Source organism: Podarcis melisellensis (genome assembly GCF_964234715.1).
Source record: "Podarcis melisellensis genome assembly, chromosome: 15".
NCBI lineage: Eukaryota > Metazoa > Chordata > Lepidosauria > Squamata > Lacertidae > Podarcis > Podarcis melisellensis.
Genome location: NC_138532.1, coordinates 2,283,342 through 2,298,942, shown reverse-complemented (window position 1 = coordinate 2,298,942; position 15,601 = coordinate 2,283,342). Strand labels below are relative to the sequence as shown.

The window sequence follows — 15,601 nt, the reverse complement described above, 5'->3', positions numbered from 1 at the left end:
CCAGAGATAAATTTGCTGGCTTTGGATGAGTTCTTTTGGCTTCTGGCTGGTGTGCAACGCTCCATCTTTGCCTGCTTCTGTACCTGCTTTGTTATGTTTGACTAAACAAGGACTATGCAGAATAATGAAACTTAAAGGCTGAATGCTTTGTTTCTTGGTGATGCACAACACTGAGCTGCAAAATTATTCCTCTCATTTCAGGGTGCTGACCTGAAGAAAGGGAATCCAAAAGGCCGTGTATTAACAGGTAAACAGAAACGGGACACATCCTACCAATAGGTCTTGGCACTGAATGGAAAGCAGACTCTGGATTCTACTTTTGTGTAGGCATTATGGATTCCCATTCATGTATGTGATCTTGGTTGCTTTTAAGTCAAATAAGGCCACAGCCCTTCTCAGTACAGGAAAATGAATCCCTAGGGCTTTGGATATTGTGACACAGCCACCAGGTCTCTAATCCGTTAAGAAGCAGTCGGGTGGTTTAAAAAATGTATTTCTTTAGAGCTCTTGCTGACTACAAAGAAGATAGCTCCCTGAAAGCAGATTAATAAATCCAAGGAACATAAGCATCCTTATTCACGAATGAAAATAATCCAATGGAAACCCACAGAAGGAAGCATTTCACTACCTTGTCTTTTGTTCAGAATCCTTAAACAAATTCCAGACAACATAAGACACAAAACCCACAGCACCTCTCTGGATTCCACTTCTTTCCCTAGACTAGTTAATGATCTTAGACTTGGCACCTGTCCTTTTTCCAATCTGCAGCATAAGACACTTTTAAAATAATATTTTATTAAAATAGTTGGTTGCACTTTGGCCAATCAGGCATAAGTAAACATACACTTATGCTAATACAGTGGTACCTGGGTTTAAGAACAGTCTGATTTAAGAACAATTCGGTTTACAAACTCCGCAAAACCGGAAATAGTGTCCCGGTTTGAGAACTTCACCTCAGTCTAAAAATGGAATCCGAACAGTGGAAGGGCACCGGCAGCAGGAGGCCTCATTAGGGAAAGCGCACCTTGGTTTAAGAATGGTTTTGGTTTAAGAACAGGCTTCTGGAACGGATTAAGTTCATTAACTGAGGTACCACTGTACCAATATCATAAAGCAAAAGTAAGCACATACAGAATACATTATGGTAAACTGTTTCATTCTTTATAATAACAATGTAAGAATGCCATGGCACAGCCCCTATTGGAGGTGTTGTAGTGCCACATTGCAATCCTGGATTTGCATGAAGACAGGTTGCCCAATAGCAGCAGCCATGGCATGGAAATGAGAAGTGTGGAACACTGAAAGGGGAACAGTGGTGGTTTAAAACAGGGGTCGGCAACCTAAGGCCCATGGGTCACAAGCAGCCCACGGGGGTTGTTTAACCAGCCCACAAGCCGCCCCCGAACCAAGCCACCCGCTTGACAAGTCCCTGTGCGCTGCGCTAAACTGGCGCAACGCGGCATGGGAACCCGCGGTGCTGAAAATCACGCATGCGCAGATGTCAAAAATTATTTCTGCGCAGACGCAGACACCAGAAATTGTGGGTGCACATGCTCAAGCACACACAGAGGGATCTCCACTGGAGTGAACCAGCCCAGGCAATGTAAACCTTGCTGTCCCCTGGTTTAAAACAAAGGCAGAAGTTTGAATAGAGCAAGGACAGAAGGAACTGAGAGGCAAATGGTGGTTTAAAACAACAGAGGTTTGAATAAAAGTGATATGGATAATTACAGGTGGATACAATTGACTTTCTCCAAGATGGGAACCACTTTGCCCCAGAATTTAAACATTTCCCAGAAACATTTTATTATGGAAGACTACCGCCATCACTCACCGCTCTGTGTGCACATACAACCCTGCAAGGCCTTCCACTGCATCTGTGAGGACCAAATGGAGTCGGAGATTAATGTAGCTGCCCCTCAAGAAAGTGTCATGTGCCTACCATACACACAGCTCCTCACCCAGGGTATTTTGTATTCCTCCTAAATGTGATTGTTCTCTTTGCCTTTAAATCCTTCCTCTAACCTCCTATTCCATATGGTCTGAGGCTTATCCCCTTAATCCTTATTTCCAGCTGCAGCTAATGTGCTTTAAGTACATACAACAGCATTTATATCTGCATACCTTCCTAGTCTTGTTTCTCTCTTTGCTGTTTTCCCCAGTGTGTGTGTGTGCATAGCTATATATATCAGACTATTTGGTCCTTTGGAATCTGTTTTGCCTGCGTAACTCTGTAAGATGTCATACATACTGATGGTGCTCTATACAGTAAGTCATTAATTAGTCATTTATCTTTACCTGTTGATCCCACCCCATTCAAGCACCAAAGAAACAGAAGTGGCAAATACAGTATTAACAACGTTACCTCCTTCCAGTGCCACCACTAATGCTTAGACACTTTCCTTAAAATAAAAAAGTTGTTTGTAGGACTATGCACTACCTCCCCCAAAAACACTGCAGCACACATCTTATTCAAATGCTTTTTTAAAAAATAAATCAAATAAAACTGTCAATTGAACTTCTCTACTTCTGATTGCAAGAGAAATTGACCAAAAAAAGACACCAATAAACAAGCTGAAGGCTCCATTTCTATCATGCTCCAGTGACTCAATATGTGATTGTTTGCAGGAGGATCATTAGAAAGGGGGATGAGGTTGGGATGTGCTGTGCATCATGATGCAGATATGCCCTTAGGCTGCTATTCTCCTGCACACATTTACTTGGAAGTTAGTCACATTGAACTCAATGAAACTTACTTCAGAGTAGACATGTATAGGTCTGCAGAATTCTCCCTGCCCTACCCATTGCAGTCTCAGGGCACTCCCTGAGGAGATCTCAGCTGAACAGCAAAGCTAAGGAATCCTTGTACAGTGGTGCCTCGCAAGACGAAATTAATTCGTTCCGCAAGTCTTTTCGTCTTGCGAGGTTTTCGTCTTGCGAAGCACGGTTTCCCATAGGAATGCATTAAAAATCAATTAATGCGTTCCTATGGAAACCGCCTTCAGACCAGGTCCGGGGACAGTCTGTCCCCCGACCTCTTCTGAAGGCCGGCGGGGGGCGAAAGTCTTTGCTTCCCCCCCCCGCCTGCCTTCCCGGGAGAGCAGAGAAACGCAGCGCTGCGTTTCTCCGCTCTCCCGGAAGGCAGGCAGGGGGGAGCAAAGACTTTTGCCCCCCGCCGGCCTTCAGAAGAGGTCCAGGACCTCTTCCAAAGGCGGGTGGGGGGCAAAAGTCTTTGTCCCCCCTGCCTGCCTTCCCAGGGGCTTTTAAATCGCCCCGGGACTGTCCCGGGGCGATTTAAAAGCCTCCGGACGGCTTTTGAAGGCAGGCGGGGGGGGGGAGCAAAGACTTTTGCCCCCCGCCCGCCTTCAGAAGAGGTCCAGGACCTCTTCTGAAGGCGGGCTGGGGGCAAAAGTCTTTGCTCCCCCCCCCCCGCCTGCCTTCAAAAGCCATCCGGGATAGCGGGAAGCGCTTCCCTGCTATCCCGGACTGCTTTTAAAATGCTGGCGGTGGGGAGCAAAGCCTTTCGGCCCCCGCCGGCCTTCCTGGACCTCTTCTGAAGGCCGGAGGGGGGGGAAAGGCTTTGCTCCCCACCGCTAGCATTTAAAAGAGGTCCCCGGAGATTTCCCTATGGGGTTTCTTCTAGCGAAGCAAGCGCATAGGGAAATTTGTTTTGCGAAGCGCCTCCAAAACGGAAAACCCTTTCGTCTAGCAGGTTTTTCGTCTTGCGAGGCGTTCGTCTTGCGGGGCACCACTGTACACTCAGGCTGGACAGCAGATATTGATCTCTTCTCTATCTAGTACAGCAAAATGAAGAGGTGGTAAAAGTAGTGTGGATAAACCTTTCCATCACAGATGTATCTTGGACTGGTAGTTGTACCCAACCATCTCCGAGATGGTTTTTGTAACTACAAATACTCTGTAGTGAGAAACCATGGGTAGCATATCTGCTCATATTATTTACTCTATGCCATCAGTGACAGCCTGTACACTCTCAGCTCTAATCCCTGTTAATAACAGCAGCAAATCATGCAGAACATTTGAAAAATGTGAACCGCCATTTATTTGAGCATTTGTATATGCAATGCTAACAATGGTTTGCACTTAATACAAGTGAAAACCTTACATTAGATAGAATGTTGATTACCTAGATTTTTCTTTCATAGACTACCCTGCATCAACAATATAAGCACATGGCACAAATAGCTTGACCTTGCAGCACCTTCCACCAGCTGGAGGATTTTCAGGATTGGGCCCAGGCAGGAGTCTTGTTGCCCAAAGAAAACAAAATGGAGAAAGAGCATCAGCTGTGAATTAAATATGTTTTCAATAAATGTGTTCAACCATCTGAGATGCTGTTCAAGGAAGATTCCCACCCCCACCCCACCAAAAAAATCATTATACACTCTGGAGGAATTTTAGCCTCTCTGATCCCTTCACATCACATCTTCTTTTCCTGAATCTGGAATGCCCTTCAAGCTAAGATTGGGGTTTTAAACAGGTAGCATCTGCATACATAATAGCTCTGCTTGGTAATAGGCTCTTTTTCATGACACAGGGGGAGTGGGGAGTTGTCAACTCACTAGGGAGGCACTGAAGGTTGACAGCAAGTAATATCCTGGCTCCATTTAAATCTGAGCTCTCCAGGAATCAAGTGTAGCTTCCACCTGCTGATATAGTACAACCCATGCACTAGACCAGGCATAGGCAAACTCGGCCCTCCAGATGTTTTGAGACTACAATTCCCACCATCCCTGACCACTGGTCTTGTTAGCTAGTGATCATGGGAGTTGTAGGCTAAAAAACATCTGGAGGGCTGAGTTTGCCTATGCCTGTACTAGACTCAAACGTATGGAAGCCAAACAGTCTTTCTGCCCTCCTGAGACCACCAAGAAGCCCTCTTCTGATTGTTCGCCCAGGTGGGCACTTAAACTGGACCTCTGAAGCAGATTGTAGGGTATGAGCAGAGGTGATCCTTTAAATATCCCATCCCAAATATCCCATTTAAGGTTTTCAAGATCACCACCATTATTTTCAGTTGGGCTTGGAAACACACGAGTAACCAGTGCAACCGGTATAATATAGGTGTGTTATGTTCTGCCTGCCTGGCACCAACCACTAATCAGGTGGTTGCAACCCAGTTTCCAAAACTATATTTAAAGGCAGACCCACACAGAGTGCACTCTAGCAGTCCAACATGGGGGGGGGGGAATGCGACAGAAAGTGCCTAAAGAAAAACCTGAGGGAGAAATAGGCTGCTTAGGGGAGGGGCTGCAGAATGTTGAACAACATGATAGATTGTGTGCATGGAGTACTGAGAAGCAGACAGTGACTGGAATGGGTCTAAATGATCCCTTTAGGGAATGCTTTAAGGCTTGGATGTCATCCTTTGGGAGACAGGTTAAGGGAGGTAAAGAGAGGTGGGGTTTGGAGAGAGGAACTGATCTGAGCTCGAGTCGCTGGGAAAAGTAGGTAAGGTTAAAGGGAAGTTTTTCTAAAGGAAGAAAGGCAAGAGCACGCTTGTGAGCACATGGCAAGGAGCCAGGCACCAGAGGAGAGGAGGGAAGCGGGAAGGGTGGGAAAGGTGCTCAGAGCACACCTATACACACCAGGTGCTCTTCAGGGAGATGTGAGGTTTACACCACAAATCCCCATCTGCTCACTTAATCATAACTGCCCATTTAAAAACCATAGCAGGGTTGTAATGATGGCTTAATAGGGCCTCTCTGAATAGGAATCAGAGCTTTAGCTGGATAAAATAAAATAATCTAGTCCTAAAGTCTGGTGCAACATTGCAACACAAACAAATTGATATGGAGCAATATAGAGTTAAAAATACAGACACATGCCTGGGAGGGAAAGGGAAGAAAGAAGGATGTACTCAAACTTCAATCTTGGTATAGGAATGTGGGAAGGCAGCAATTTCCACTCCAACCTGTATGCTTCACAATCAGTGCTGTCCCTGTTTAGCTGCAGTTCGGTTTCTTCAATCTACATTATTTGGCTCATTGTCCACTATTTAACATGAGTTATATAACTTAAATAATTATTTAACAAACAACTTAAGATTCATTTCAATGTAAAGAAAAGTCAAAACAATGTTTAAAAAGTAATTAAGTACATATCTTTTACAGACTTAAACAACAGCAATGTGAGTGAATGTTGATCTTGTTCACTTGACTAACGTCCATTTCTAACCACAGAGTAACACATGAAAAGCAGCAATTTCCATTTCCTTTTACATTTTCAACAGAATTCTCCAGTATCCCTGGCTGAATAACAGGTGAACTTGACCAAGAAATCAAGGGAAATTGCAGATGGGAGGAGACTGGGTATATACCTCCTGGAATAAGTAAATAAATAGGATGATTTAAAAGGGCAAGAAAGAAACTTTGGCTGATTCCTATTACAAAGAGGCCATATCTTGGATTGTCAAGGGGTGGGTGTCTGTTGTTAAGAGGATAAATACAATGCATCCTTTGAACATCATTGTTTTATACCTCATAGACTACCGAAGACCCACTCCACCACCCAACAGTGGTTACCACCGCTACCAGTTCCTCCTCTATGAACAGCCAGGTGACGAAACTATATACCTGAACCCAGAGAAAAGTGCATCTTTAGGTAAGGGATTATGTCACTTTATTCCATAAGCAGAAAAGGCCCACATTTGTTCTTTTAGTACATTGCAAAAATAATGCATCAGTGTATTAATTTTCTCCAGTTTGTATCTCTGTCTCTGTTTTCAGCAGGATAAAATGTAATTGCGAATATGTGGAGGTACTTTAGAATGTTTGTAGAGCTAATCAAAAATACCCTAGCAGTGGGCATGGTTGTGTACTATGTAAAGGATACATTCCATGACAGCATGGGAATCAGCTGTTCCTGTTGTTATCACCAGTCTTAATTCTTTGAATTGACGAGGTAGGAATGACCATGAGATACTTATCTATCTATCTATATCTATCATCTATCTATCTATCATCTATCTATCATCTATCATCTATCTATCTATCTATCTATCTATCTATCTATCTATCATCTATCTATTTTTAATTTCTTTTATAAATAGCTTCCCATGAAACATCCCAAAGTGATTAGCAATAAAAACATCAATGATTCTCTCTCTGTGTGTGTGTAATTTCAAATCCGATACAGATATAGAATGCATTAAGAATCTGCACTTAAAAGGTTTGTTGAAAAAGGAAAGTTTTCAACAGGCATTGAAATGATAAATAAGACAGCACTTGTCTGCTATGTAATGGGATGAAGTTCTGAAGAGTAGGTGCTCTCACAGAAAAGTCCTGATTCCTATGTCATATGGAATGGCCTTACCCTATGGGTAAAAAGTAAAGGACCCCTGGACAGTTAAGTCCAGTCAGAGGCGATTATGGGGTTGCGGCACTCATCTCACTTTCAGGCCAAGGGAGCCAGTGTTTGTCCACAAACATGTGGCCAGCATGACTAAACCACGTCTGACGCACTGTGACAGAAGCCAGAGCACATGGAAGCGTTGTTTACCTTCCTGCCACAACAGTACCTATTTATCTACTTGCACTTTGATGTGCTTTCGAACTGCTAGGCAGCAGGAGCTGGGACTAAGCAACGGGAGCTCACCCTGTTGTGGGGATTCGAACCGCCGACCTTCCGATCGGCAAGCCCAAGAGGCTCAGTGGTTTAGACCACAGCGCCACCTGCATCCCTTCCTACCCTATAAAAGGACTGTCACATAGAAGAAGGCAAATCCCTCAATACCAGTTTCTGGGATTTCAGAGTGGAAGATGACTCGCACTCAGGTCCTTACTGAGGGCTTCCCATAGGCATATCATTAGTTACTCCCTTTGGGGGGGGAGACCAGATCAAATGGTCTTAAGTTAGAGGAGGATAGATTTTGGTTGAATGTTAAGAGTAAGAGTACCTTGTAAATCGAATTGCTTAGAGGAGTGACCATGGGTTAATCTGTGTTGCCTGGTTTAGCTGCATCAAAGATAGCATGGACATGGGGCAAGAATCTTCTATGTCACCTTGAGCTCCGTGGAAAAAGTCTGTATCTGTATCTACCTACCTACCTATCTACCTATTAATGTGTAATCATAAATGTCACAGACTGATCTCATCGCTACAAGAACTGTTGCAACATTTTGACTATAGATCTATCCCAGTTAGAATTGGAAATGGCCGAGGAGGGAAAAACTGGCTACTTTTCAAAAATAATCATCATGATAATAATTATCTTGCTTTCAAGCCAGTTGATAGAACAGTGCAGCAGAGGGCAAGGCTGCCTTTTTTCACCTCCTCCAAAGCTGTTCTTACAGTGAGAAATACTTGGAAATAAATTGCAGAGAATGATGTACTTTTGAAATGAGCATGACTATGATCTCCAGTGGGAAGACGTATGAACCTGGGAAAAGCAACAGGAAGCAACTCTAGTGTTGAAAGAGCAGGTCTTTCCTCAAGGATGGAGCTGTAATGCCAGGGGCAGGGGACTTTCTTTGCCGCATTTCCTCTTGGCCAGCCCTCTGGGGTTGCACAGTCTTTAAACAATGCTTATCAATAGCACCTCTGCTGACCTTCATCACAGAAGGCCAAGACAAAAGTGCGAGTGGCTGGAGTGGATGTGGCCACTATTACAAATGGATGCCTGCTAGGGGTGGGGAGAGATTTAGTTCAGTTCACATTGAAAGGTGAACCTAACTAATTCACACTTTCTAAAACAATATGCAAGTCAAATCACAGCTGTCTTCAAAATTTGCATTTCTCTGAATTTTGCACTGCAGTTCTCCACCCAAGCAATGTGTACAAAAATGCATGTACTAGGGTAAAACATGCATTAAATTGCATTTATTTATTCATTTTATTTCTTACATTTATGTACCGCCTTTCTCCCCAAAGAGCTCAAGGTGGTACACATGGTTCTTCCCTCCCCATTTACCCTCACAGCCACCTGGTGAGGTGGGTTGTTAGTGACATAGCATTCAAAAATTAGGGGAAATTGCATACAAAATTCTGTACATTAGGAGAAATTAACACTAAAACACTCATAAATTGTTGTGAGAGCTTTTGTTTTCTAATGCAAACTGGTTGAAAATGTAGAGAGCTGAACAAGAGTGGGAAAATGAGAAACAAAATTTGACAGCTCTGCCCATCCCTACACACAGCAAACACACCTATAACCTGCACAATCCTCAACTTTTTGCTGATCAGTGAGGGGGGAGACGAGAGCGATAATCAAAAGTGGGTGTTTAAACTCCCCTCTTGGATTCCTCTTTCCTCTCAGCTGACACAAGTGAGCCAAGGACAAAGAAGGAGCTGCTCCTTTGAGAACCACTGCTGCAAGGCATGCAGTACACCTTGAGGCAGTGGCTCCTCTCATCTTTTAGTCTTCCCAACAGGAAAAGTGAGGGAAGCCCTTGGGAACTGCTGCCTTGAGGTGGGAAGGTGATGGGAGGCTTCGTGAACTTGCTGCTTCAAGTGATAGCTGAAGAGGGATGGAGGCAGAGCGTTGTTAACAAGGCTTGGATTGCTCTGTCCGCTCTGCCCTTCAGGTAGTGCTTGAAGTGGTGGTAGCTGGAAAAGGTGCTTTTGCAGGCCTATTTGGCTTCCTGTCAAGAAGACTGGTGGGCCAGTGCAAGAGGCTTAGCAGGGCAGATCAAGCCATCAGTTTCCCCAACCCTCCTATAATGGAAGCAGAAGCATCCATTGTGAAACACTTTACCTGAGAAGTACAGAATGTCTGCTGCGTTGTTGTTCTGGTTCGGGGTTTTTTTTGCACTAATTATCCAGCCATTGGCAGGGTAAGTAATAGTAGCCAAGTTTAAGGTATTACTATTCATATATAAAGCCCTTGACTGCTTGGGGCCAGTTTACTTGAAGGGATGCTTTGCCCCATATATGCCTTCTTGTCCACTTTGAGGAGGGGTCTTAGAGGCTGTGAAACTGAGAACAAGACCTTGCTGGTACATCTAAGACCTGCAGGAGTTTCATCAGTGACACCTCAGAGCTATTATGCATATCAAGCAATCAGATAAAATCTTGAATAATTAGATTTGGCAATTGAGGTTGCACAAACAGTCCTGAAACAATGCTTATAAAATAACAGCTCTGCTGAGCGAGGCATGTCTTTGTCACACGGGGACAGCTAGGCTCCTAGAGCAAAACACTGCATTCAGAATTTTTGCACAAGCAGAATTTCAGGAGGGAGATGAAAGGAATGTGGATGCCTCACCCATGGCGACGTTGCAGCACACGAGAATCCTCAGCCATACATGAAATCCATTTGTGGAGCCAGAGAAACAGCAGGTGCAAACTGTAAGAGGCATTAGTCACCTCTACAAGAGTCAAAGTCTGTGCAAGCTGCAAGAAGAGCAACTTTCCAAACAAGGTTGCACTTCCCTCTTCACCTGCAAACCAAATGCTATTAGGTTACATCCTATTGTTTGCCTTAGCTAGACTGAAGAGTCCAGCAAGACAGTTCAGAGTTTTGGATATGATGCTATTGCACTTCAAGACCCCCAGGCCACCCCCAGGAGAATGAAGAAACAAGGACACAGAACTTAGGTTAATGTTAATGGGCAAAATTTAGGCCACAACTTTATTGGTTACATAATGTGAGCGGTATTGGCTTAGGCATTGGCATCAACAGAATATATCTGCCCGTGTGGCAGGAAGTCTGGAAGGGTAAACCACCAGCAAGGGGAGCCCCGCTGATGCGGATCTACTCAACCCCCCCTGGGTTCCTGCTGGGGTCGTGGCATGGCCCTAGCCCCTCCCCAGGCTTCGGACAAGATCCACACCCCCGGATTCCTTTAACGGACTACCCTTACTCATGGAGGTGCAGGTGATGGCCGCACCTCCCATCCCCCACACATCACTATTCCAATGCCTAACCGCCAAACTTTGCAAAGTTGTGACAATTTTGTGACAAAGTTGCCTACGAGGTAGACAAAAACCAAGTGGCCAGTGCCAATTTGCCAAGTGGGAAAAGTCCTACCAGGCCCCTCAACAGCGACCAACCGAAGTCCATAGCAAGGCCAGTGACGCTGCCTAAAAAAGGGTGGTGTGAGGCTGAAAGAGGAGCTTCCAGAGTCACGCCATGGTTTAAAATGGCCCCGGCCACGCCCCACAGCGCCCTGATTGGTCGCCTGGCAAATGGCGTGGCTGGGACACCCTCAGCGGGATGCGGGACGCTACCCCACACTACGCTGAGGCAGGGGTGAGACCTGGTGGCCCAAGCGCAACCTGGTCCCACTTGGAAGCAGAAACGATTTGTTAGATCACTTTTTTCGACCTTGAAAAAAGGTCACTTCCGCCTCTGACTTTCGAATAATGGAGAAGAAATCTAAGATGTGCTCTTCCTTACTTTATTCTTTGTTCCTTTTATGTACTCCTAAGTTGGTTTGGGCCTCTCAGCAAGTTACCAACCCTGTAGACCACTAGTGTTGCTATGATTGGTTAGAGCATTGTGCAGATAATGCCAAGGTTGCAGGTTCAATCCCTGTGTGGGACAGCTGCATATTCCTGCATTGCAGGGGGTTCGACTAGATGATCCTCAGGGTCCCTTTCAATCTATGATTCTATCAATTAGACCCTGGTTCATGGGCCCTTCTACACACAGCTGAGCATTTCTTTCTATGATTCTTCTCCAAGCTTTTGCGCAGTGGCAGCAGTGCAATACCTCATCCATACATTATAGATTGGGGGGAGGTAGGAAGGGTATAGGTGTAATAGCAGGCATCAATAATCTTACTACACGTGTGTTGCTAGTTTGGTGCTCATGTTGACTTGTATTGGGGCTGTGCAAGAGGGAATGCCAACAGCCTTGTACTCTTTTGCACACCAGGGAAGTATCACATTTTCCCAGCTAAAAAATGTTATGCTATTTCTGCTCAGAAAATGCCCACAGTATAAGTACAACCTCAGTGGTATAGATAAGACTGTGTGCAACAAATGCCTAATAAGTTTGCATTTATTAGACAATAATAATATAATAATTTATTTATTATACCCCACCCATCTGACCAGGTTGCCCCAGCCACTCTGGGCGGCTTTGAACAAAAATACAGGAAAAACAACACCAGCAAACAATAAAGTTTCCTGAAACAGGGCTGCCTTCTGATGTTGCCGAAAAATTATACAGTTGTTTGTCTTGTTGACATCTGCCAGGGGAGTGCTTTCCACAGGGCGGGTGCAACTACCAAAAAGCCCTTCTGGCTGATTCCCTGTAGTTTCGCTTCAGACGTGGCCCTCAGTGTCCAGGCTGAACGATGGGGGTGGAGATGCTTCTTCAGGTATACAGACGTGTGTGGAGAGGTAATTGATCTTTGGTTTGTGGATGAGTGCATATGTGAAAGGCCAAGTGTTATTCTTCTAGAAAAAGAGGTTCCGGAACACACCATGAACACTCCCCTGGTTCTCCTATGGCAATGGTGCCCACCTGAGAGGTTCCAGAATTGAGTTTCATGCTCAGAGTAGCAGTCCATTTACATACGGCACTGGATGCTCCCCAAGCCATGCAGGGCTTTAGGTTACTTAACCCATGAGGCAATCCCCATCCATGAAGCATTCCTGTTCTCAAGTCCTGGGTCTGCAGCTTGGTCAGAAGCTGAACCAGAGTGTCAAGGCAGTGTGGAGTTCTGCTGGAATGCCCAGCACTCCTTGCTTCTCATCAGGTTCAAACTCTGGGAGGGGCTGAACCCTGACAGCTGCTGATCCCAGTTGCCTGGCTTTTCTCATCCCATGTGCCCCACATGCTGCTGATAAAATTTGGGACATGGGCCTTGTGCCTCTTTCCCAAAGCCCTGTAAACTTCTGCCCAACTTAGGGAAGGAGGTGCCATGTTCTGACAGGGTGCGAGAGCCCTCCTGCCTCCTTCCCCAAACCCCGTATGTGCTTGCTGGCTTTGGGAAGGAGGCAGGAGGGCTCTAGGAGCCTGTCAGAGCCCCGTGCCTCCTTCCCCAAAGCCGGGAAGCGCTCCTTCACAATTTGCTGCCATTGCAGGAGCTGCTTGCAGGAGCCCCATCCACAGCCAGTTGAGAAATTGGCGCTCCCCAGGACAAAGAGCTGGAGGCACCTTCAAGGAAAGCATGGCTGTCCCTGAAAAATCAGGGCACTTGGAAGGTTTGCAATCCAAGTGGCCTACCAGAAGCAACTATTTTCATTTGCAGTGAGTAAAGGTTTTGATATGCTTAAGTATTATTATTATTATTATTATTATTATTATTATTCTCTTCCTTTTGTGATTTATATAATATGTGGTAGGATTATTATTTATTTTGAGAGTAGGCATTAGATGGAGTTTCTACTAAGATGTGTATGAACAGAAGCCCGCTGTACTGTGTTTGTGTATCTGTTCTCCCCCATCTCATTCTTAGCTTTTTATATGTATCCTTCACTCTAAAGAAAGTTTTGTTGGAGTTCATGCTGCCTCTTGAGTGAAGCTTGAGTGTGACTCTCTTCTCCATTAGTACTGTCAAATTCCCTGTTCTGAGGATTTTCTCCCACTCTGTATAGATTTCCAAATGTCATGAAATATGACTCTAAAAGAAGATGTGTCTCTTCTCTGAGCTCAATCATTTTGTCCCTTACCATTCATTGTCTTCTTCTTTTTTCTTTTTTTGAATCTTTAAATGGTTTTAAGGAGGATCTTTTATTAAAAACTAAGCTGGTTGATGTGCTGTGATGATACTTTCAGACACAAATGTTTCAAGTAGCTTAGTCCTAATAATAATAATAATTATAATGATCATCCAAACAATGGTAATATATTTGTTATGAATGCCATGTTGGATATTTTCTGGCATCACACCGCCCTAGTCATAACATAGCAGATTTCACTTGGTTTGTCAGGAAAGGGTCCCTATGTTCTAGTATGATTTTCTTCTCTCTTAAACATCAGCGAACACCCTGTGGAAATTGGCATGGAGAGCAGTGCCTTTGCCGGGGTGGAAGGTACAGGTATGCTTGCTAAGTTCTGAGATTCTAGAAAAATCATGGGTGTCTCATTTATTTTTCACAAAATTAGCAATCAGTTTTTTCGACAGCTGACGTAATACAACATTTGCATGACTTGAACGTAAGTTAGGTTTCAGGAGCAGTCAGGAAGAGCCACTGGCTTACCAGGAGGGAGGACAGCAAGTGGCAGAGAGGGCAGCACACTGTAAACACACCAGAGGGACTGGTGCCAGACTGGCTCCACCAAGATGTTCATACTGTGGCCCCCTCCCCACCGCCTTGCCCCTCTTCCTACCCATAAGCCATAGCAAAGTCCCGGCCAGGAGGCCAGGTAAGCATTTCTGCTCCCCCCCATGGACCACTCCTATTAGGTGGGTTGGATTTATGTATCACTCCCTACAATGAAAGCATCCCAACATGAAAAAATACTGTAATAAACATAGACATTAAAAACATCCAAAGTACAAACATCCAGTTATAGGTGCTGCCCAAAGACCCAGAAAAACAAAAACATCTTGGCCTGGTGCCAAAATGATGATGGGCCTCCCTCAGGAGAGCATCCCAAGACAAAGAACAACTCGGGAAAGGTTCTCTCATCACCACCCTCTGGACCTCCATCAGAAGTGCCATGTGGAAAAGGGCCTTTGGGAGGAAGTGGTCCTGTAGTAATAGGGGGCCTGAGCTGTATAGGGTTTGAAAAATCAAAACCAGCACTTTGATTGGGCCTGGAAACAAATTAACAGCCAGTACAGTTAAGCTAGAACCAGTATTGCATGTTTATGCTTTCTTGTCTCAATTAACAACCACCATATTCTGCACTAACAGTAGATTCCAAATCATCTTCAAAGGCAACCCCACATGTAACTCATTGCAGCAGTCTAACCTGCAGTTTACTAGAGCATAGACCACTGAAGCCACACTATTCCCTAGACTACCAGTAAAAATTGATAGGAGGCTACTGGCATTTTCTATGACATTATTGGATGCAAGGTACTTCCAGGCTGTATAATCCCATTCAGAACAGGAAGCATTCCATTCATCCATACTGAGGAACCACCCACTAAGAGTGGCTCAATTGACCTTCAGTTTGTTGGCTTTCATTCAGTCATTTACTAAGGCCAGGCACCAGTCTCAGCACATCCCTTGCCTCACCTGCTGAGCTGCTAAGAAATAGTATTGTGTGTCATCAGCATGCTGAAGACAATGAACTCTAAAACTCCCAGTGTCCATACTGAGCAGTTTTATGTAGATATTGAGCAGATTGGGGGATAACATCGAACCTGAGGTTCCATGGGGCCAAGCAACATCTTCTAAGCAGCAACGTCTGGAGACAACCATCCATGGAGGAGCACAACCACTGGCAAAGCAATACCCTCTATTCCCATCTTAGATCATCTCCCATGACTGATGGTATCAAAGGCCACAAAGAGGTCAAGAAAAATCAGCAGGGGCATACTTCACCTGTCTCTCTCACAACTTAGGTCATCATACAGGGTGATCGAGGCAATCTTGGTGCCTAAATGCAATTGAAATGGATCTGTAAAATAGTCCCATCCAAGAGTATCTAAAGTTGATCAGTGACTACCTGGTCCAAAACATTATTCAAGGAGATATATGTAATTGGCATAGAATTGTTCAAGTCTTCTGGGTCCAA

At 44.7% G+C, this 15,601-nt stretch overlaps 1 protein-coding gene across 3 annotated transcripts in view; it reads left to right on the top strand.

Moving 5' to 3' along the window:
- Positions 1–15,601, top strand: part of PEBP4 (phosphatidylethanolamine binding protein 4) — a 236,690-nt gene that overhangs the window by 200,355 nt on the left and 20,734 nt on the right. For all 3 annotated transcript variants that reach the window (XM_081891177.1, XM_081891178.1, XM_081891176.1), the window contains exons 5-6: positions 202–247; positions 6,505–6,621. In XM_081891177.1, the coding sequence (XP_081747303.1) occupies positions 202–247; positions 6,505–6,621 (163 nt within the window). The remainder of the gene's footprint in view (positions 1–201; positions 248–6,504; positions 6,622–15,601) is intronic.